General features: G+C 45.9%; 1 protein-coding gene across 2 annotated transcripts; it reads left to right on the top strand.

The window, feature by feature from the left end:
• Positions 1-751: 751 nt before the first annotated feature.
• Positions 752-21,003, top strand: UBE2Z (ubiquitin conjugating enzyme E2 Z). Of its 2 annotated transcripts, XR_008375437.1 has the most exons (8): positions 752-1,854; positions 3,792-3,864; positions 6,910-7,097; positions 9,775-9,886; positions 15,132-15,244; positions 16,370-16,460; positions 16,545-16,649; positions 18,984-19,120. XR_008375437.1 is itself a non-coding variant. In XM_053568070.1 (7 exons), the coding sequence occupies exons 1-7, from the start codon at positions 1,283-1,285 to the stop codon at positions 19,152-19,154; spliced, it is 1,320 nt and encodes a 439-aa protein (XP_053424045.1). In that variant the 5' UTR covers positions 777-1,282; the 3' UTR covers positions 19,155-21,003. The 2 variants fall into 2 exon arrangements, 1 of the variants encoding a protein (XP_053424045.1); XM_053568070.1 differs by lacking the exon at positions 16,545-16,649 and having other exon boundaries at positions 777-1,854; positions 18,984-21,003.
• The last annotated feature ends 818 nt before the right edge of the window (positions 21,004-21,821 follow it).

Genomic DNA, 21,821 nt, shown 5'->3' with positions numbered 1-21,821 from the left:
CTACAGGCGCCCGCCACAATGCCCGGTTATTTTTAGAGGCGGGGGTCTCGCTCTTGTGAGTTCAAGTAATCCACCAGCCTCGGCCTCCCAGAGTGCTGAGATTACAGGTGTGAGCCACGGCACCGGGCCTGACTTATTTTGTAAAAAGCAAATTTGTTAGCAAAATGTAATCCAACGTGAAGCTATTCGTCTTAGTATGAATATTCAAATATCCTCAAGTTAGTATGAATATTCATACACTCTGCTGCAGAAATACCAGTCTGTTTGTGATTGGGTGCTGTCCCATGCACTGTGGAGAGTGCCACTCTAAATTTTGAAACACATCTGTCCCCAGTGGTTTCCAGATATTATGAGCTTGCATTCTTGCTAAGAAAAAGTTTCTTCTGAGAAACTCTATTCTTCTTTTTTTTTTTTTTTTGTAGAGACAGAGTCTCACTTTATCGCCCTTGGTGGGGTGCTGTGGCATCACACAGCTCACAGCAACTTCCAACTCCTGGGCTTAAGCGATTCTCTTGCCTCAGCCTCCCGAGTAGCTGGGACTGCAGGCGCCCGCCACAACGCCCGGCTATTTTTTGGTTGCAGTTTGGCCAGGGCTGGGTTTGAACCCGCCACCTCCGGCATATGGGACCGGTGCCCTACTCCTTGAGCCACAGGCGCCGCCTGAAACTCTATTCTTCTTAATCCGTAGAATTATTTTTCACTTTCAGGAAAGTCCTAAGGAATCCCCTCAGGATTTACATTCCCAGTCCCTCGATTCCTGTATATTCCAAGATTTGTGGGAAGAAAAAGTACACAGATTTAAGTCGGGAGGCCTGAATTTTCTCCCCTTTGCCAAGCTTCTCTAGTTCTGTTTCACTGTCCCTATGGCAATACCTACCAACAGCGTCTGGAATTTAACAGGCCCTTCATGAATATATGTTGAATAAACTCTAAAAGAGGTGGCTTTTCATTCTTAAATTCTTATCCTTCCTTCCGCTTGATCCTATTGGCAGGGAGCAACGGCAGCCTGTCCTCGGTGGATGAGAGTGCAGGGAGGAAGAATCAATCACAGAGCCTTTCAGACAAGCAGGGCTCTAAGCGACTCTACTCATCCACTGGATCGCCAATCCTACCCCATTCGCATATCTGAGAGTCGCTGTCGCAAAGTAGGAAGGAGATAGCCCGCTTCCCCCTTCTTTCAACTTTCTTCTCCCCTTTCAACAGTGGGGAAAAAAATATTGCATGGAATTTGGCTCTCAGTTCCTCCCGTACAGCGAAGCACCAATAGAGGAATCCTTTAAAGATGAATAAAACAGACCCCGGCGGCCGGCAAGTTCCTACCCCGCCCGTCCTGGAGGACCGTGGGTGGACGCTCTTGCAGAGCGCCTCTCGCTGGTCGGGGCGGGTGTGGGCGGAGCCAGCGCCGCTCGGGCTGTGGAAGCGGAGGGTGGGGACACTCTGGCCCGGCTCTCGGTGGTGCGGGAGCGGGCGGGAGCAGCGGCCGCTCTGGTCGGCGGACGTGCTGCCGAATAGTCCCGGAAGCGAAGCAGCGATGGCGGAGAGTCCGACTGAGGAGGCTGCGACGGCGACGGCCGGCGCCGGGGCGGCGGGTCCCGGGGCGAGCGGTGTTGCTGGTGTTGTTGGTGTTAGCAGTAGCGGCGGCGGGTTCGGGCCGCCTTTCCTGCCGGATGTGTGGGCGGCGGCGGCGGCAGCGGGCGGGGCCGGGGGGCCGGGGAGCGGCCTGGCTCCGCTGCCCGGGCTCCCGCCCTCAGCCGCTGCCCACGGGGCCGCGCTGCTTAGCCACTGGGATCCCACGCTCAGCTCCGACTGGGACGGCGAGCGCACCGCGCCTCAGTGTCTACTCCGGATCAAGCGGTGAGCCGGCGTTTTTCCTCTCTCAGCCCTGGCTCCAGGGCTCGACCTTCCCCGCCCCCTACTCTTTCCCACTACAACTCACCCCCCAACCCGTCGGGCTTTGCTTCCCACGGCCCAACTTCAGAGCCTAAATCTTGCCAGCTCCGAGCGTCAGGATCCAAGTCCCTTCTCCCCCCGCCCCCAGCCCTACAAGCACCAAACCCTTCTTCGCGTGCCTAGATCCGACCCCGCCTCTCGACAACCTCCCATGAGTCCTCTGTCTCCATTCCGGACACCCTCCCCCACATCCCCCTACCTCCCGCCCGAAACCCGACCCTTTTGCGCTTCGGTAACACCTCCTCCCGGCCTCCGCGCCGCCCCTTTCCCCTTCCCCACCCCATTCTTGCTAGATGCTGCCCGCAGGCCCCACCCACCGGTCCCCCCCATCCCCGTTTGTAACACAGCACTCTACTCTTCAGTTTGCTTTGCCCTGTCTCAGACTTCAGCCAGTGTTTTTATCCTGTTTTCTCAAATCCCCCTCCATATAGTCCTTTTCCCAAGACTAGATCACTTCCCTCACTTATCCCAGTCTTCCCTTGAACTCCTTTCCCAGTACCCCAAAACTGTCCACTCACACCTTTTCCAGAAACTGAGGCTCCCCACTCCCTTGGTGCCACTTTGGATTGTGATATCCCACTCAGGACCTTCTTCCTTGTATTTTTCCCTCTGAGTCATCTGGTTTACTTTTCTAAAGGAAATATACTTAATTCTAATATAGGAACAAAGGCCTAAGTCCTTTCTGTGCTTATTTCTTGGGTGACTGATCTTAGATCATGTCATCTAAAAGATAATGTTTGGCAAAACCGCTTAGCATAGTACCTATCGCAGCTCTGTTTAGACTGTTTCACTGCTATTAATCCTGAAACGGATTTCCTGATGACCAGCCTTCTCTCCCTGTGCCCCCATCACAAGCATCCTCATCTAATTATTATCCTCCACATTCCAAATCCTTCCAAATGTCCCTCCGCCTACTTTTCAAGGTTGTAATAAAAATTAAACAATACAGTGTGTGTAAAATACCTGGCAAAGTGCCTGACACTGGGCACCAACTCTGTAGGGATTGCCACCTCTAACTTAAACTCAGCACTCAACTCTTACCCTTCTTCACCCTTTCCAATCATCTAATCCTGACATACCTTTGAGTATGACCAGTACTTTTTTGCTCTGTCAACTATTTGCACTTTTTGTATCCCTACCCCTAGACTTTTTCCCCACCTAGAATGTTCTTTAACTCCTTGCTTTCCACTGAGTCTTTCTAGTTGGTGAGATATAACCCAGAAATATATCTCCTGCAGAAGTCACCACATGTCATCATCCAGATGGGAGACTCTTAGCAATTTCTGAGGGTCCTGCTCTCCCCAATCTGAAGAAATCTCTACCCTTATTTCCTGTGCATGAAAACCACCATGATACTCTTGCTCCCTGCTGGCTCACTTGCTTCATAAATCCACTTACCAACAAGGGTCCACTGTATTGAATTAGTTTTATAGTGGAGTTGATTATACCTTTCCAATAACTGAAAAATCTTCACTTAGCTTTCAGTTTTACTACCTGAGAATCTCAAAGGTGGGGAGTGAATGAACTGCCATGTGGGAAGAAGTGAGAGTAAGTGGGATGTGGCTTTTCCAGAGTGACATCTGATGCCATTGGGATCTCTTTTTTCCTTCTCCCTTCCCTCCCCCTGAGGAAACAATGCCCTTTTGATGATAATTTGCTCTCTGTCTGCCAGACAAGTACTCAGCTTTCTCAACCAACAAGATAGTGCAAACACTTGTGGTACCAAGCAACACTTTGTTAAACCCCAGCCTCATTGAGGTGATCACTGTCCTGCTCAAGGGATTCCCCTTTTCTCCCCCTCTCCCTCACTCCTTCCCCCACCTCCTTTTGGTGTTATACAGGGATATCATGTCCATTTATAAGGAGCCTCCTCCAGGAATGTTCGTTGTACCTGATACTGTTGACATGACTAAGGTATGTAACTTTATGGGGGATTTTGGGAAAATTGGGGCTATAAAATTGGAAGGGCCTAAAAGAGCTAACCTTTCTGATTACAAAAGTGAAAAAATCAAGCCTCCAAGGGAGTAAGTGGCTTGCCCAGGGTCACATAGTGAGGTAGAGCAGAGCTTTTAACAGGTATCTCATCATTAAGGTGCCCACATGATTGGCTTGGAAAATCCAGTTCATGCCTTTTATCCAGCTTAACTATCGGCATTCTCTCATACTCAGATGTACTCCAATTTGGATGATAAATTATATGGTCATCTTGTCCTTTGTACTGCCCAGTTCTTCTCCTATCCCAGTACTCTTTTTTTTTTTTAAGACAGAGTCTCACCTTATTGCCCTCAGTAGAGCGCTGTGGCTTCACAGCTCACAGCAACCCCTAACTCCTGGGCTTAGGTGATTCTCTTGCCTCAGCCTCCCAAGTAGCTGAGACTACAGGCACCTGCCACAATGCCCAGCTATTTTTCAAATACCCTTTTATCCTAAAGGAGGACCTCTTTTGTCCTCCACACAGAAAAGTTAGTATATAATGTCAGACTTCTCTGGCGTAAGTACCCTAGGCTTCTCTGTCACTAATGCTTTGCTCTCAGAAGTGAACTTGCACTTAAAGTGATGCTGGGAAGAAATCAGATTTTCTAAATCTGGCATGCTTTAAGTGAAAAGTCATATTTTCCAATTTCTTATAGTGAAAGTTCAGATTTTGTATTGTCAGTACATCTTTTTTTTGTTGTTTGGAATAGCTTCCCTTCATTCAAATTGATTTTTTTTCTTTTCATGTGGTTAGAATGTTTTCTCTAGGACATCTTAACCTTAGTCAAGTACCATCATTAATGTGCTAGTCCCTGAGGTCCCAGAATTGATGCTCTGTTGAGAACAGTTAAGTTTGCTATTCCAGATAGCTGAGGACTAAAATATAATTTAGGGCCTTGCCAGGGCAAGGTAGGGATGAGGGTCTAAAGACCAAGGTATTGGATTGCCATGTCCTTTTTCATCTTGTTGTTCAAATTCTGAGCAGACTTAAATGCTCAGGAGCCTTTGTAGAAGAAATATAACTGAGTCAGTTCAGGTTTTCAGAAGGAAAATCTTTTTTTTTTTTTTTTTTTTTTTTTTAATTTGGCCGGGGCTGGGTTTGAACCCGCCACCTCCGGCATATGGGACCGGCGCCCTACCCGCTGAGCCACAGGCGCCGCCCCAGAAGGAAAATCTTATTCAATAATTCTGGCTTATAGAGGAAGAGAGTTTAGTGTTCTGTTTCCAGGGCTGCTGTTTTTTGGTTTGTTTTTTTTTTTTTAAACAGTGTTGGGGAAAGTTTTGGGGATGGCTCTGAGTCTTCCTCATTTTCAGTCAGACTGTGCTGCCTGAGCCACATCCTTTGCGGCAGTAGTAGGTTTGGTCTTCTGCAGAGGAAGCAGGTGCATACGTGAGACATCCATCACTACCCTCAGCTCTATACCATTACTGTGCTGGTGCTGTGGCCCCCAGTCCCTTTCTTCTTTTCTTTTGATATTACCTCTGCTTTGTGCCACGTAAATGTAGGGTAGAGTTGCACCATTTGCATGTTTAACAAATCCAGACATTATACACTCAGTAAAAAAAAATCTGTGCTATGTAACCTGGCTTATTGTACCCTCAATGAATCCCCAACAATTAAAAAAAAAAAAATTCTGTGCTAACTATTTTTTTGAGACGGTCTTCTTATATTGTCCTCAGTTGAGTGCTATGGCATCACAGCTCACAGCAACCTCAAACTTTTGGGCTTAAGTGATTCTCTTGCCTCACCTGCCAGCCCTGGTATATGTAGCTGGCGCCCTAGCTACTGGGCCACAGGCGCAGAGCCTGTGTTGACTTCTCAAAATTAAAAATTCTATAGGCCTGTAATCCTAACACTTTGGGAGGGATAGTTTGAGGGATCACTGGAGCCCAGGAGTTTGAGACCAGCCTGAGCAACATAGTGAGACACCCCATCTCTACAAAAAAATAGAAGAATTAGTTAGGTGTGGTGGCATGTGCCTGTAGCTTCAGCTACATGGGAGGCTGAGACTGAGGTGGGAGGACTGCCTGAGCCTAGGAGTTTGAGGTTGCTGTGAGCTATGATGATGGCAGTGCATTCTAGCCTGGGCAACAGAGAAGGACCCTATCTTGTAAAAAAAGTTTTCAGAGATACTCAAGGATGGCTCAGCACTTACAGCTTAGCAGCTAGGACACCAGCCACGTACACCCAAGCTGGTGGGTTCGAATCCAGCCCAATGACAACTACAACCAAAAAATGGCCAGGTGTTGGGGCGGGCGCCTGTAGTCCCAGCTACTTGGGAGGCTGAGGCAAGAGAATCGCTTAAGCCCAAGAGTTTGAGATTGCTGTAAGATATGACACCACAGCACACTACCTAGGGCAACATAATGAGACTCTCTCTCAAACAAAATAAAAATAAGTAAAAATTTTGGGCGGCGCCTGTGGCTCAGTGAGTAGGGCGCCGGCCCCATATGCTGAGGGTGGCGGGTTCAAACCCAGCCCCGGCCAAACTGCAATAAAAAAAAAAAAAAATAGCCGGGCGTTGTGGCGGGCGCCTATAGTCCCAGCTGCTGGGGAGGCTGAGGCAAGAGAATCGCGTAAGCCCAAGGGTAGAGGTTGCTGTGAGCCGTGTGACGCCACGGCACTCTACCCGAGGGTGGTACAGTGAGACTCTGTCTCTACAAAAAAAAAAAAAATAAGTAAAAATTTAAAAAAGATATAAGGATGATTTTGACTAAATTCAGTTTTCACCTTAGACTCTAACTTTAGAGTAAGTTAGTTACTCCTGAGTAAGACATCACTCCACTATAATAAGATTTCTTAAAATTCCAAACCTACCTGTTGGTATGAGTGAGTACAGGACATTCATTCTACATGGTGAGGATATAGAATATACATACCAGACTTTGGGCCCTGCTTCTGGCATGGGTAGCAGGTGGTAGCTGGGGGGTGGGGATGGGATGGGGCATCACCTCACAATTTTGAGATGGGGTTTTATTTTGCAGATTCACGCATTGATCACAGGCCCATTTGACACTCCTTATGAAGGGGGTTTCTTCCTGTTCGTGTTTCGGTGTCCGCCCGACTATCCCATCCACCCACCTCGGGTCAAACTGATGACAACGGGCAATAACACCGTGAGGTTTAACCCCAACTTCTACCGCAATGGGAAAGTCTGCTTGAGTATTCTAGGGTAAGAGGAGATTTCTTAGTAGCTGAATTAGCAGTTAGCAGATAATTACAGTAGAACCTCTGTAAGTTGACCACCCCGGGGACTGCAACAAACTGGTCAACATACTGAGGTGGTCAACATAAGGAACTAGGCCTACTATACTGATTGCATACGTGTAGTGCATTACCAGTCTATGAAAGTTAGGTCAACTTTGGGAGGTGGTCAATTGTGGATATTATACTGTACTCCAGGCTACACTTTTATCAACCAGCATTCCTCATCTGAACCACAGAACACAGAAAATGATTGAGTGACTTTTTTCAGTTCTCCCTAGAATGATACACAACTGGTATCTTTCTAAGTGCAAAGGAAAGAGGATAGTTTATTAACATCCAATGGATTCGTTGTGAGGTGGTTCTCAAAGTGTGGTCTCTGAGGAGCAGCATCAGGTAACTTGTAGCTATACAGATTCTAGGGCTCCACCCTAGACCTACTATTCCGGAACTCTGGGGTTGGGGTCAGTCATCTGGTTTTTTTACAAGCCCTCCAGGTGACAGTGATGCACGCTGTAGTTTGAGAACCACTCCCTTAGGGCATTAGGGCCTGTTCTCTCCTGAGCAGGTTGAGAAAGGCTACAGATCTGTGTCATTCCAGGTAGTGGGTGTCTTATTTCTGAATCTCTTCAACAAGTGACTTTGGAGGTAGTGGTAGTGGTGATGATTATATTTTAACAATTGAATGACAAATGTTTGAGATTGGAAATCCCATATAAAACATAGAAGTTTCAAGTACCACTGGGTGCTCCTGAGATTTTGCTTTGTAGAATTCTCATTCTGTTTTAGTTGCCTTTGGGGTTAAAAATTCCTCATGGAAATGTCTTTTAGCATATTTTGGATTAGTTTTTTTATTGTGGTGTGAATTTCTCTGGGGAAGAGAACAAGTGAGCATAAAATGGAGAAGGTTGCCCAAACTTGTGATCTTCTTTTCTTCCCATCCAGCCCTTTTCAGGTTCATGTAAGGGAAAGGCAGCTGAAACAAACTAGAGACATGATTCATTTTTCTAGAATGCGCAGATTCAGGGATATGTTCTGCTGTCATTTTGGCAGTGACGAAGTCCTTCAAAAGAGATTGTCCTTAAAGTCCTTTATCTTGTTAGGGTACTTAATTGTCTGCTGGTAGGATAAAGCCTACAGTGGTAAGGAAATTTAGTCATTGCTTCTGTATGAACTTTGTTCATGTCCTAGCACTCCGGGAGGTCAAGGTGGGTGGATTGCCTGAGCTCATGGGTTCGAGACCAGCCTGAGCAAGAGCAAGACCCAGTCTCTGAAAATAGCTAGGCATTATGGTGGATGCCTGTACTCTCAACTACTCGGGAGGCTGAGGCAAGAGAATCCCTTGAGCCTAAGAGTTTGAGGTTGCAGTGATCTGTGATGCCACAGCACTCTACCGAAGGCGACAAAATGTGACTCTGTCTCAGAAAAAAATTTTTTTTGTTCATGAAAATGTATTTGTAGTAGGTTTTCCCTCATTAGGCCAAAGAAAAGTCTTTTGAGCAGACATGAGCTCACAGTAGAAACAGGAAGTCAGATGGTGGGATAAAAGTAGCAGAAGTGTGTTGGGTACAAAAGGAGAAGCTTCCTTAAAATTGAAAATCTGCCACAAATCACAGAGTAGAGAATTCCCACATGTTCTTAGTTGACTATTAGCTTTATCAGCCTCTTTCCTTTTCTCTACCTAGAAAACTCTGTTGGGCTGATTCACTGAGGAAACAATGAGAGCTGATCCTGTATAAAGAATAGGAGGTCTAGAGTTCTGGGGGAGCAGAGCTGAGAAGAGAACAGCTTATGTTCTCTTACCAGTCCAGAGGCATGCAAGAGCAGTCCCTGATCAAGTTACTATTACATATGACTGACTGGGCTTTCCTCAAGTACAGCAGGGAAAAAGGAAGGAGCCAATTAACTTGAAGAAGCCAGTCCTAACTCAGATTGTGTTTGGCTTCCAGCTCTTGTGCCATCTCTCCAATTAATTAAGCTGAAAATAAATGTCAGTGTCTGAGCTGCCCCCTCACTTAATTATTGATAGCACTACGAAGAGAGCAGCAATTTTGGCATTTCTTACCATGTTTGAGATGTTTCCCATATATTATTTTCAGACCCATCAAAGCTTAGAAGTGCCCTTTATTATCTTCCTGTCCTTTGGCAGAGTTGTGTCATCTTTGGAGGTTATCCCTGATCATCAACCCCACCACATGGCCTCTAACCAGATGGCTTGACTCACTTGTGTCAACTCTCTCTCTCTGCTCAACTTCTCTCTCCCCTCACTATGTCACCACATAAGGACACTTCTGAAATCCATAGAGATTAATATTTAGACAGTCTTTGGAGCTATTTTCTTACCTTATTTCTTTGTTTTGATTATTGTAACCTTACCTGGCTACTGTTCTCAAGCCCAAAGAAATTTCATCAAAATTATATTACTTGTTTTACCTTCTTTTTGTTTGTCCCACTTCATATGAGGATTAGCCATTTGACTGATTTCTGGTGAATGAGGGTAAGACGAAGGTTGGGAAATTACAGAGTATTAATAATGAAAGAGAAACTTATGGTGAGTCACTTTCAGTGGTGTTGCCAAGTCCTGGATTATTGACTCTGGTTTGTCTCTGCCTCACCCTCTTCCCATCTCTCTGATGTGTTTGCAGTACGTGGACTGGCCCTGCCTGGAGCCCAGCCCAGAGCATCTCCTCTGTGCTCATCTCCATCCAGTCTCTGATGACTGAGAACCCTTATCACAATGAGCCTGGCTTTGAACAGGTAAGAAGACCAGGTGGGCCCAGCTCTGGGACATGGAATAGTAAGTGTTTTAAAGAGATCTGAGAGATCTGCTTCTGCTTGAGAGTCTTTTGTTTTTCTTCTTTTGATGTGGTACAGCCACATTATACTTATTATAGGAGAAAAGAGGTATGACATGAGTATTTCTTTTCTTTTTTTTTTTGAGACAGAGCCTCAAGCTGTCACCCTGGGTAGGGTACCATGGCATCACAGCTCACAGCAACCTCCAACTACTGGGCTCAAGCGATTCTCCTGCCTCCACCTCCCAAGTAGCTGGGACTACAGGCTCCCACTACAACGCCCAGCTGTTTTTTGGTTGCAGCCCTCGTTGTTGTTTGGCGGGCCTGGGCTGGATTCGAGCCCGCCAGCTTGGGTGTATGTGGCTGGCGCCTTAGCTGCTTGAGCCACAGGCGCCGAGCTGAGTATTTCTTAATAATGAGGAGTTTTTTTATTTGTAAGAGTAGCAGTAACATTGTTAAGTATTTGACTTGGATTAATCTACAGTGTAGAAATCAGTGGAGTTATTTGGAAATTAATTCTGAGCCTGCTTTCAGGGCTCTTGTAGCTGGGGGTGGTTCCATATGCCTACATTCTCCAGCGTCTCCTTAAGGTGCTCCTTGTGACCGCCACTCAGCCAGTCTTCTGGAGTTACAAAGGACCATTACCTGCAGACCAAGGAGCTAGTCGTGAGGAGGGCAAGAATATTTTAGTCAACACTGCTAAAGAGAAGGTAGAGAAAACTCAACATTTTTCTAAGAGTTTGCTATATGCAAGACAACATCAAGTGTTTCTCTGTAATTTGTGTTTAATTCTCATCCTAATTCTGTGAGGTAAATATTGTTATTCCCATTTTGAAGTGAGAACGGTGGCTCAGAAAGGTTAATTAACTTTCACAAAGACACACAAAATTTGCACCAGAGCCCAAGTTCTACCACTGTTCCAGTGTATCTTTTTGGATTACTCATGAGCAGAGGAAAAAGTGCCATGATATTTTCAAAAGAAATGATTCACTTGGGCGGCGCCTGTGGCTCAGTGAGTAGGGCGCCGGCCCCATATGCCGAGGGTGGCGGGTTCAAACCCAGCCCCGGCCAAACTGCAACCAAAAAATAGCCGGACGTTGTGGCGGGCGCCTGTAGTCCCAGCTATACGGAGGCTGAGGCAAGAGAATCGCTTCAGCCCAGGAGTTGGAGGTTGCTGTGAGCCGTGTGACGCCACGGCACTCTACCCGAGGGCAGTACAGTGAGACTCTGTCTCTACAAAAAAAAAAAAAAGAAATGATTCACTTTAGGTAATCAGAACAGCTTAATTTTTTTTTTTTAACTAAATAGTAACTTCTCTTGAGCATCATTTAATTCATTTTTAAACTACTTCAGGTAGGCTGAGCATGGTGGTTCACACCTATAAACCTAGCACTTTGGGAGGCCAAAGTAGGTGGAGCACCAGGAGTTTGAGACCAGTCTGAGGAAGACTGAAACTCCATCTCTAGTAAAATTAGAAAAACTAGCCAGTCATTGTGGCGGGCACCTGTAGTACCAGCTACTTCAGAGGCTGAGGCAAGAGGAGCACTTAAGTGCAAGAGTTTGAGGTTGCTGTGAGCTATGATGATGCCCTGGCACTCTTCTACCCAGGGCACAGAGTGAGACTCTGTCTCAAAAAAATTAACATAAAGAGGTTTGGCACCTGTAGCTCAAACAGCTAAGGCACCAGCCACATACACCAGAGCTGGCAGGTTCGAATCCAGCCCGGGCCTGCCAGACAACATTGACAACTACAACCAAAAAATAGCTGGGCATTGTAGCAGGTGCCTGTAGTCCCAGCTGAGGAAAGGCTGAGGCAAGAGAATTGCTTAATGGGCGGCGCCTGTGGCTCAGTGAGTAGGATGCCGGCCCCATATGCCGACGGTGGCGGGTTCAAACCTAGCCCCGGCCAAACTGCAACAACAAAAAAAATATCTGGGCGTTGTGGCAGGCGCCTGTAGTCCCAGCTGCTCGGGAAGCTGAGGCAAGAGAATCGCGTAAGCCCAAGAGTTAGAGGTTGCTGTGAGCCTTGTGACGCCACAGCACTCTACCCGAGGGTGGTACAGTGAGACTCTGTCTCTACAAAAAAAAAAAAAAAGAATTGCTTAAGCCCAGGCGTTGGAGGTTGCTGTGAGCTATGATGCCCCGGCACTCAGGGTGACAGCTTGATTCCCTGTCTCAAAAAATAAATAAAACTAAACTACTTCAGGTAACATTAACATTGATTATTCTTCTATGGACCTGAACAAAGGGTAATAAATACCCTTTAAATACTTTTCAAATAGGCCAGGCGTGGTGGCTCATATCTATAATCCTAGTACTCTGGGAGGCCGAGGTGGGTGGATTGCCTAAGGTTTGAGAACAGCCTGATACAGAGCAAGACCTCATCTCTAAAACTAGCCAGGCATTGTGGCAGGTGCCTGCCTGTAGTCCCAGCTGAAGCAGATCACCTGAGCCCAAGAATTTGAAGTTACTGTGAGCTATGACATCATGGTACTCTACCAAGGGCGACAGGTGAAACTCTGTCTCAAAAATAAAATAAAATGGGCGGCGCCTGTGGCTCAAGGAGTAGGGCGCTGGTCCCACATGCTGGAGGTGGCAGGTTCAAACCTAGCCCTGGCCAAAAAAATAAAAAAATAAAATAAAATAAAATAAAATACTTTCCATACAAATAATGTATCTGATTTCAGGAAGAAGTAGGAATGGGTTCTCAGTGCCCATAGCTCAGTGGTTAGGGCACCAGCCACACGCACCGGGGCTTGTGGGTTCAAACCTGCCTCGGGCCTGTTAAACAACAATGACAACTACAACCAAAAAATAGCTTTAGCCAGTGTTGTGTTGGACACCTGTAGTCTCAGCTACTTGGGAGGGTGAGACAAAAGAATTGCTTAAGCCCAAGAGTTTGAGGTTGCTATGAGTTTTGACACCATGGCACTCTACTAAGGGTGACATAGACTCTGTCTCAAAAAAAAAAAAAAGTGGGAATGGAAATGGATCATTGGCTAAACAAAGAGCTGATTTTTTAGGTCTTTACTTTGTAAATTAAAAGAGATGTGACTTTCTTAATACTACACATTCTTGGTTCACATTACTTATAGTATGTCCCTAGTGTTTTTCACAGTTTTCAAGACAAAGAGAAATATGAAACTCTTTTACTTATGAAGCAGTTAGGTCTAACTTACTTCTTTCTTAAATAACTATGATTACTTCATAGGATTTGTATACCTGTTGATACTGTACAACTTTTTTTTTTTTGTAGAGACGGAGTCTCACTTTAACACCCTCGGTAGAGTGCTGTGGCGTCACACAGCTCACAGCAACCTCCAACTCCTGGGCTTAGGCAATTCTCTTGTTTCAGCCTCCCAAGTAGCTGGGATTATAGGGGCCTGCCACAACGCTCTGCTATTTTTTTTGTTGCAGTTTGGCCGGGGCTGGGTTGAACCTGCCACCCTCGGTGTATGGGGCCGGCACCCTACTCACTGAGCCACAAGTGCCGCCTGACACTACAACTTTTGAAACCTGGGAACTAGATTGGGCCTTACTACTTCTATTTCCTATTCCCTACTATTTTCTTTTTTTGTCTTGCCACCCATTCTTTGTAGCCCCACTATTTTCATATGTTACTTGCTTTTTCTCACAAGAATGGTTGAAAATTCAGCTTCACAAAGATAGTATATCATTAAAAAAGTGCAATTTAACATTAAAACTATTTTTTTCTTTTTTTTTTTTTGTAGAGACAGAGTCTTACTTTATGGCCCTCTGTAGAGTGCTGTGGCCTCACCCAGCTCACAGCAACCTCCAACTCCTGGGCCCAAGCGATTCTCTTGCCTCAGCCTCCCGAGTAGCTGGGACTACAGGCGCCCGCCACAACGCCTGGCTATTTTTTGGTTGCAGTTTGGCCAGGGCCGGGTTTGAACCCGCCACCCTCGGTATATGGGGCCGGCGCCCCACCGACTGAGCCACAGGCGCCACCCAACATTAAAACTATTAACTACCTATCTCAAACTAGTAGTGTGCATGGTGTTCAACAGGTGTTGAATATTATGGTTTTCCTCAGAAGTTTTAAAATACCCTACTGTGTCCTGTAATTTTGCTGTGGTACTGTTTGGGAACGAAGGCAGTAGGCTTCCTGAACCAGGAAGTAGGCTCTTTCCTGGTCATCAGCTATTTTTATCAGGGGGCCAGGGCTGTAATTGACTAGAGTTGGTGTTAAGAGAAGAACAAAGGAAGAGATCAAGGAAAACAATTAAGTTCTACTTCTGATTTACGATAGTTGGTTCAGTGGTAGTGGAACCCTATAGATAAGTAGTTAATAAGAAACATCCTGGGCGCCTGTAGTCCCAGCTACTCGGGAGGCTGAGGCAAGAGAATCGCTTAAGCCCAGGAGTTGGAGGTTGCTGTGAGCTGTGTGATGCCATGGCACTCTACCAAGGGCCATAAAGTGAGACTCTGTCTCTACCAAAAAAAAAAAAAGAAAGAAACATCCTTTAGGGTGGTGCCTGTGGCTCAAAGGAGTAGGGCACCGACCCCATATACCAGAAGTAGAGGGTTCAAACTCAACCCCGGCCAAAAAAAAAAAGCACTGCAAAAGAAACATCCTTTTGGGTGGCGCCTGTGGCTCAGTGAGTAGGGCTCTCGTCCCATATGCCGGAGGTGGCAGGTTCAAACCCAGCCCCGGCCAAAAACCACAAAAAAAAAGAAAAAAAGAAACATCCTTTATTGGTTGATGCCTGAAGGTTTTCCACGCTGAGACTCCTAATATCATTGATACCTTTTTGTCTCACCATCATCCTTATACTTGGTTATTTCCCACTTAATTTTTACCCAGTAGACTTTGGGTTCAGGGAAATTTGATGGATCTATGATAGTTTGCTGGTTTTTGGTCTAATGACCTGTAACAGAATGGGTGTTGGTATGTATAGGGAAGTTGAGGGGGTAAATGTTCTCAAAAATAAAGGTGTAAGCAGGGCACAGTGGTGTGCACCTATATGCCAGCTATTCAGAAGGCTGACACAAGAGGATCACTTGAGACTAGGAGTTTCAGACTGGCCTGTGCAAAATAGCAAGACCCCATCCTTTAAAGAAAACTGTAGTTACTCTTCTTGAATCTCCATATAGTGCAAAATTTATTCTTAGTTCATGTGCTTGGGCCATATTCCTCATACTAACTAATTTTGTACTTGTATGATCTGACATCTGTCACATTATAGGAAAGACATCCAGGAGACAGCAAAAACTACAACGAATGTATCCGGCATGAAACCATTAGAGTCGCAGTCTGTGACATGATGGAAGGAAAATGTCCCTGCCCTGAACCCCTCCGGTATGTGTGAAGAGGGCCTGCTTGATATTAGCTCCTTTTGGAGATTGAGTCAGTTTGCACCATAGATGGCCTTTGGGGCAAAGTCCAACAATGTTGGGCACCAGAGGCGGGAGAGAAGGAAGTATGTGGCTCATGCTTTTTGTTTTTTTTTTTTCTTTTCCTTTATTTTGGAGATAAGAGTCTTACTATGTAGCCCTCAGTAGAGTGCGGTGGCATTACAGCTCACAGCAACCTCCAACTCCTGGGCTTAAGCGATTCTCTTGCCTCAGCCTCCCAAGTAGCTGGGACTACAGGTGCCAGCCACAACACCAGCTATTTTTTTGTTGTAGTTGTCATTATTGTTCGGCAGGCCTGAGTCAGGTTCAAACCCACCAGCCCCGGTGTATGTGGCTGGTGTCCTAGCTGCTGAGCTACAGCCTGGCTCATGCTTTTAAAGAGCAAGTAGCTGAGGAGATCCAAGAGGAAGTTCAGAGAGTTGTTTTTGCAGAATGCCCAGCCTATTGGGAAAGATAGTCTGTGCACTTAGGGAACTCCTAGTTTTATGAAGGGTTGGACATAGTAACTATTCAAGAGCTAAATGTGGTGTAGAGCACTTCTTAATAAGCCCTTTTCTTCATATTTAACTTTACTTCTAAGTGCTAAAACTAGGTGAACAAAGCCAGAGTTAATTAAACTTCTAGCTGGGTGCAGTGGCTCACACCCATAATCCTAGCACTCTAGGAGGCTGAGGTGTGTGGATTGCCTGAGCAAGAGCAAGACCCCATCTCTAAAAATAGCCAGGCATTGTGGTGGGCACCTGTAGTCCCAAGCTACTCAGGAAGATGAGGCAAGAGAATCACTTGAGCCTAAGAGTTTGAGGTTGCTGTGAGCCCTGATGCCACGGCATTCTACCAAGGGTGACATAGTGAAACTCTTAAAAAAAAAAAAAAAAAAAAATGGTGACTATTATCGTCACTTGTGTTTTATAATTCCCAAAGTGTAAGAGAAGTGGACAGTCAGGCGTTCCTTTTTCCATTTAAACATTTTTGTGGGCTTAGGCATATTAGCTGTTTAACTTGGGATTAAGGTTAGGTAGTGAAGGGGTGACCTGTTCCCAGGTTTCTAACTTCTCTACCTGTTTTTTAGGGGGGTGATGGAGAAGTCCTTCCTGGAGTATTATGACTTCTATGAGGTGGCCTGCAAAGATCGCCTGCACCTTCAAGGCCAGACTATGCAGGTAATACAGCCCTCGCTAGTAATTCCAGAAGCGCTACAGCAGACCCTGTCAAATCCCCAAGGGTGACATCCACATCTCTCATAGACTATCACAGCTAAAAGGAACCTGTGTCATGTGAGGAACTGAGGCCCAGAGAGGAGACTGACTTGCCTAAGTCATATGGAGTTGGTTCTAAGTTCCTGGCATAAAGTAGGTACTCAGGAGGTACTCAATTCTATCTGAATTGTCCTTCTTTCTAGGCTAGAACTCCTTTCCACTTTGGTCAGTAGCCAAGAACATTCAGCCCTTCCAAAACCTTAGGGATTGTAAGAGTTATCTGTTAGAATTACATCCCTAGGCCTTAGAACAGGTGGCTTAGAGAAATGATAGATGTATAGTGTCATTATGTTGGTAGATTCCAATTTCTCTGATGTTGCTTATAAATGGTAGCTTCCCTGTCCTTTCATTTAAGCTCAAAGGGCAAGTCAGGCTCAGGATTAAATTGTTTCCTGACCCTTCCTTAAGAGTACATAGATGATATATGTCCTAGTTTGTTTTTCATCAGGAATTTTCATTGTTTGTGTCCAATAGCACATTACCAATATTCAGTCCATAAAGGAAAAATAACTTGTGATGAGGGCTGGGAAGAAGAAACAGCATCAGGGGGAGGAGGAGGAGTTGGAGAAATGGAACCAAAGATGAAAGAAGGAAGATTTGGAGAATTGACAGCTCCCAGAATAAGCTTAACCTTTGGGGAATAGCCTCATGAGTGAGAAGTGTGGAGTATAGTCCCAGTGACTGACAAGCACCTCCTGACACCCTGCTCAGGAGGGTATTGTGTGGACAGAAATGTGGAAGGGGTTTTTGTGAAAGAGAAAATTGTGTACCTGTTTGAGACTGCCAGGGAAGGCTGTTTCCACTTACTTGAACTCTGGCCATACTACTTTGCTATTAAAGTCCCTATATAGTATTTGAAAATCTTTTTGTTTTATACTCTCCACCCCAACCATAGTTGCTTCTGAGACTTTGAGAACAATTAAGCCTTTCTATAAAATCTTTAGAGATCTTTAATCTAGAACAATAAGGACTAACTCGGATCAAGGCTACATGACCCTGGAGCAGAGCCCAGAAACATGGACAGCAGTGTAGTAATATGTAGTAATGAGTCCCTGGGCAAGAGTACGGGTGCTTATCTAGAAGTCAGAACTCTTGAGTTCTAGACCTGCCTGTGACCTTCAGAAAAGCAAATTAACAGGTTTGGGGGGGTATTTTTTAAGTATAGGGAATGAAGGACAATTTCTCCTTTCTAAGGCTTTTTAAATTAAAAACAGGCACCAAGGCTCATGCCTATAACCTCAGCACTTCGGGAGGCCAAGGTAGTAGGATTGATTGAAGTTAGGAGTTCAAGACCAGCCTGAGACTCTGCCTCTACAGAAAATTTAAAAATTGGCGCCATCCGTACTTCAGTGGGTAGGGTGCTAGCCACATATACCAAGGCTAGCAGGTTCAAACCTGGCCTGGGCCAACTAAAATAACAATGACAACTGCAACAAAAAATAGCCAGGCATTGTGGCAGGCACCTATAGTCCCAGCTACTTAAGGGGCTCAGGCAAGAGAATCACTTAAGCCCAAGAGTTTGAGTTTGCTGTGAGCTGTGACACCACGGCACTCTACCAAGGTACAAAGTGAGACTCTGCCTCAAAAAAAAAAAAAAAAAAAGGTAAATAAAAAATAACATAGACATTAAAAAAATTGATAACCAAAAAAGAAAAAAATCCAGAAAACACAGGCATAGCTCAAGTGTGGTAGTTTGTACCTGTAATCTCAGCTACTTGGGAAATGGATGCAGGAGGATCACTTTTGGTCGGGAATTCAAGACAAGCCTGAGCAATATAACAGGGCCTCGTCTTTTTTTTTAAGAAAAAAAAAAAAAAAAAGAACAGAAAAAAGGGCACACTTAATGATTGCAATCCTATTCTCTAGCCATCTCATCCTTGCCATGCCTTCTTCTGTGTATTGACTTGCTTTTGTGGAATATAGACACTTTTTTTTTTTTTTTTTGTAGAGACAGAGTCTCAGGGTACTGCCCTCGGGTAGAGTGCTGTGGCGTCACACGACTCACAGCAACCTCTAACTCTTGGGCTTACGCGATTCTCTTGTCTCAGCCTCTGAGTAGCTGTGACTACAGGCACCCACCACAACACCCGGCTATTTTTCTGTTGCAGTTTGGCCAGGGCTGGGTCCGAACCCGCCACCCTCGGCACATGGGGCCGGCGCCCTACTCACTGAGCCACAGGCGCCGCCCTAGACACTTTTTTAAGGTCACCCCAGACTAAACCTGTTTGGGGCAGTAAGCGTGCTGTGATAATCCTAAACAAATATTTTATTGTCTGCTGTTTGAGACTATCTGTGCCATGTTATGCCTTCCTTTGTTCCCATGACTCAGAAATTGAGCTTGTATTTCACATGGGCCCAAAGCTGCTTTTTTGGGATAAGCCACCCAGACTTGAATCTTCCATCCCCTTGTCTTCCTTTCCCCCACAGGACCCTTTTGGAGAGAAGCGGGGCCACTTTGACTACCAGTCCCTCTTGATGCGCCTGGGACTGATTCGTCAGAAAGTGCTGGAGAGGCTCCATAATGAGAATGCTGAAATGGACTCTGATAGCAGCTCATCTGGGACAGAGACAGACCTGCATGGGAGCCTGAGGGTTTAGACCCAGCTCCCCTCATCCCTTCCCCAACTCAAGAGTCCCAGCAGAGTCCCTTGCCCTCACCCCAGGGATGGAGAGGCACTGTGTACCTCCCTCCAAACTTGACATCATCCTGCAAGATGGCAAGAACCAAGCAAGCTCGGATCCCAGGGTGTGGGAGTGGGGGGCTGTTCCTGATTTGACCTCCTTGGCGCTGGAGCATCTGGGGCTTATTTATCCCATATCAGGGGCCAAGGTACCTTTACAGCAGCATCTAGAGCGAGGGCCTCTGGCAAAAACAAACCAACTAACACACCTCTCCACAGGGCCAGCTCCTTAGGGATAGGTGGAAGACAAAAATTGCAATTCCAAGAGGGAATGTGCCCAAAGGTTTTATGGGGCTATCTGGAAGGGAGCTTAGGGTAGGGAGCTGTCTGTAACACTTGAGCAGTCTGGGTGTTGTCTTGTCTGTCTTCAGTCTCGAAGCAGGGCTTCCCAATGCCCTTCTCTCCGTCCCCTGCTCCATTATTCCCCACAGTCCAGCATAATTTTGTTTTTCCTAATTTATAATCACTGTTCTAGACAGACCAAAGAGAAGGAACAGTGGTGGAGTTTAGGCTGCTGATCAGTAAGCTTTACCTAGCACCTGAGCACCTTCTCCCCTGCCCCCTATTCCCTCCCCTTTTTCTAGATGTCACACAGAAAGTAAATGTGACTGGGGCTGAAACAAGGTCTTGGTAAAGCCTGCCCAGGCACCATAAGAAGTTGAAAATACTGTTTGTTCCCACAATCACTGATTTGAAAAGTTCCCAGCACAGCCAACTGCTGTGTGTATGGGATTAGAGCCACTACATAGAATAGTCTCTTAAAGATTCTCATAAATACTAGTCATGATGAGGGTATTTTCTTTTGGGGGTGGGATACAAGGGGGAGACTGATGCTAGTCCTTACTTTGTTTGGCTGTCCTTGTGTATTCTCACCCCAACCTGTAGTTGCCCTCCTCACTTCAACCCCAGGGATATAATTACAGGGAGCAAGGGTAGCCAGTGGCAGAAGGGGATTGGGGCTGGGACTCTGGAGCCTCCTCCCTTTCTCCCTTCTTCCCCAGCTGCTCTCTTGTCACTGGCTCTGATGGGTGTTTACCTGGCCCTGTTGCTTCTCTGTATTTACCCACAGTGATCCTCTAGCTGATTGGCTCAGAAAAATGCTTTAGGTGCCCTGTAATTCTGGGTGTCAAGGGAATCCATTCCCCTCCTTTTGATGTGTCCTCCCCCACTTCCAGATTCTGGTTATGGCTCTCAGAGGGGTTTTGGTAATTCATGTGACATGGGGCCTCAGTTGCGTCCAGCCACGCAAAAGGGAGGTGATAATGCACACCTCTCCTGCCTGCTGCACAGGTCTCTGCCTTGTGAATCATGGGACTCCCCTGGGGGAAACTGTGGGGTGAGGGTGGCAAGACAAAAGAGAATGCCCTACTTGGGAGGGCAAGAAAAAGAAACTGGAGGGGTGTGGGGAACAAGTTTATGGATGCCTGAAGGCTGAGTGTCTTATCACATAGAGATGTGAAAAGGGAACCCCGATTCCAATTTCCCTCTTCTGTTCTGGGGACTAGTTGAGGGATTAGAAAGATGCCCTTGGTCTGTGGGTCCGGTGTTATCTGTCATCCATTTAAGTGTTCCCACTTTCAAGTGACAATCCTCTCCTTGGCCCTGCCATAGGGCAAAGCATGTCTGGCATAGCAGCCTGACGTAAGCCCTAATCTTGAGTTGAGGAAATATATGCACAGGAGTCAGAGATGTCTTTATATATGACTGTACATAAATGAAGTTTTTTTTTTTTTCTTTTTGGTGCAATAAAGTTTGTTTTGGCAGAAGGAGGAAGTGCCTGTGGGTATGGGAGGGTTTATGTAGGGAGGAATGGGATCATCTAGTCAACTGCATCTCACCTACGCCTGGAATTATCAGGGAGAAGGAAAAGTACTCAGCGAATTGTTGGGAAGTCGAAAACTTGCATTATACAGTGAGGGGCCAGGAAGAACAAGACTATTGCTGACAAGTTTTCCACAAATTGGAGAGCTCTACCTTTGAGGCTATGGCTCTGTCAATGAGAGGAGTGCCTTCTTGGTCTCAGTGGCTTCCAAAGAAACACCTATTCCAAAGCTATGGGGCATGAGTATGTACTGCAAGGGTAGGAAGAAATAGAAGCCCAGACTACTTACCTCTGGGCAGAAGAAGGGTCTTGGTAAGAAGCCAATGGCTTCTAGTTTTCCAGTAAATAAAGCAGCACTTCCTAGGAATTGAGCATGTAGGCCACAAAGAGTGAGACTAAAAGTCCTCGGGCCTCTTTCCTCATCACTGCTACTTACTTTAGGCGATTCTTGTTTTTCTGGGCAGAGGCTTTTTCCTCTTGGCTGAACAGGTATGTAGAAACAAATGTCTACGTACAATGTGACCTACTATCCTGTACTGTGCAAAGCAGTGAGATGGGAAAGCATGGGCTCTGGGATTAAGAGACCTTGTTTTAGCCTTGGCTCTACTTAAGCTCGTGGCCCCCCCAACAAATTACTTTGATCCACCACCAGTGAAGTTAAGGCTACCTACTTATCTTTTAAGGTGGTTATGAGGATAAAATGAGGTATATATAAAATATGGTACAAGGTGTTTAGTAAATGATTCCCTATCCCACCACTGA

The sequence above is a fragment of the Nycticebus coucang genome, chromosome 18, assembly GCF_027406575.1.
Source record: "Nycticebus coucang isolate mNycCou1 chromosome 18, mNycCou1.pri, whole genome shotgun sequence".
In the NCBI taxonomy this organism is placed as follows: domain Eukaryota; kingdom Metazoa; phylum Chordata; class Mammalia; order Primates; family Lorisidae; genus Nycticebus; species Nycticebus coucang.
The sequence above is the reverse complement of the archived record's forward strand: the minus strand, read 5'-3'. Positions and strand labels throughout refer to the sequence as shown.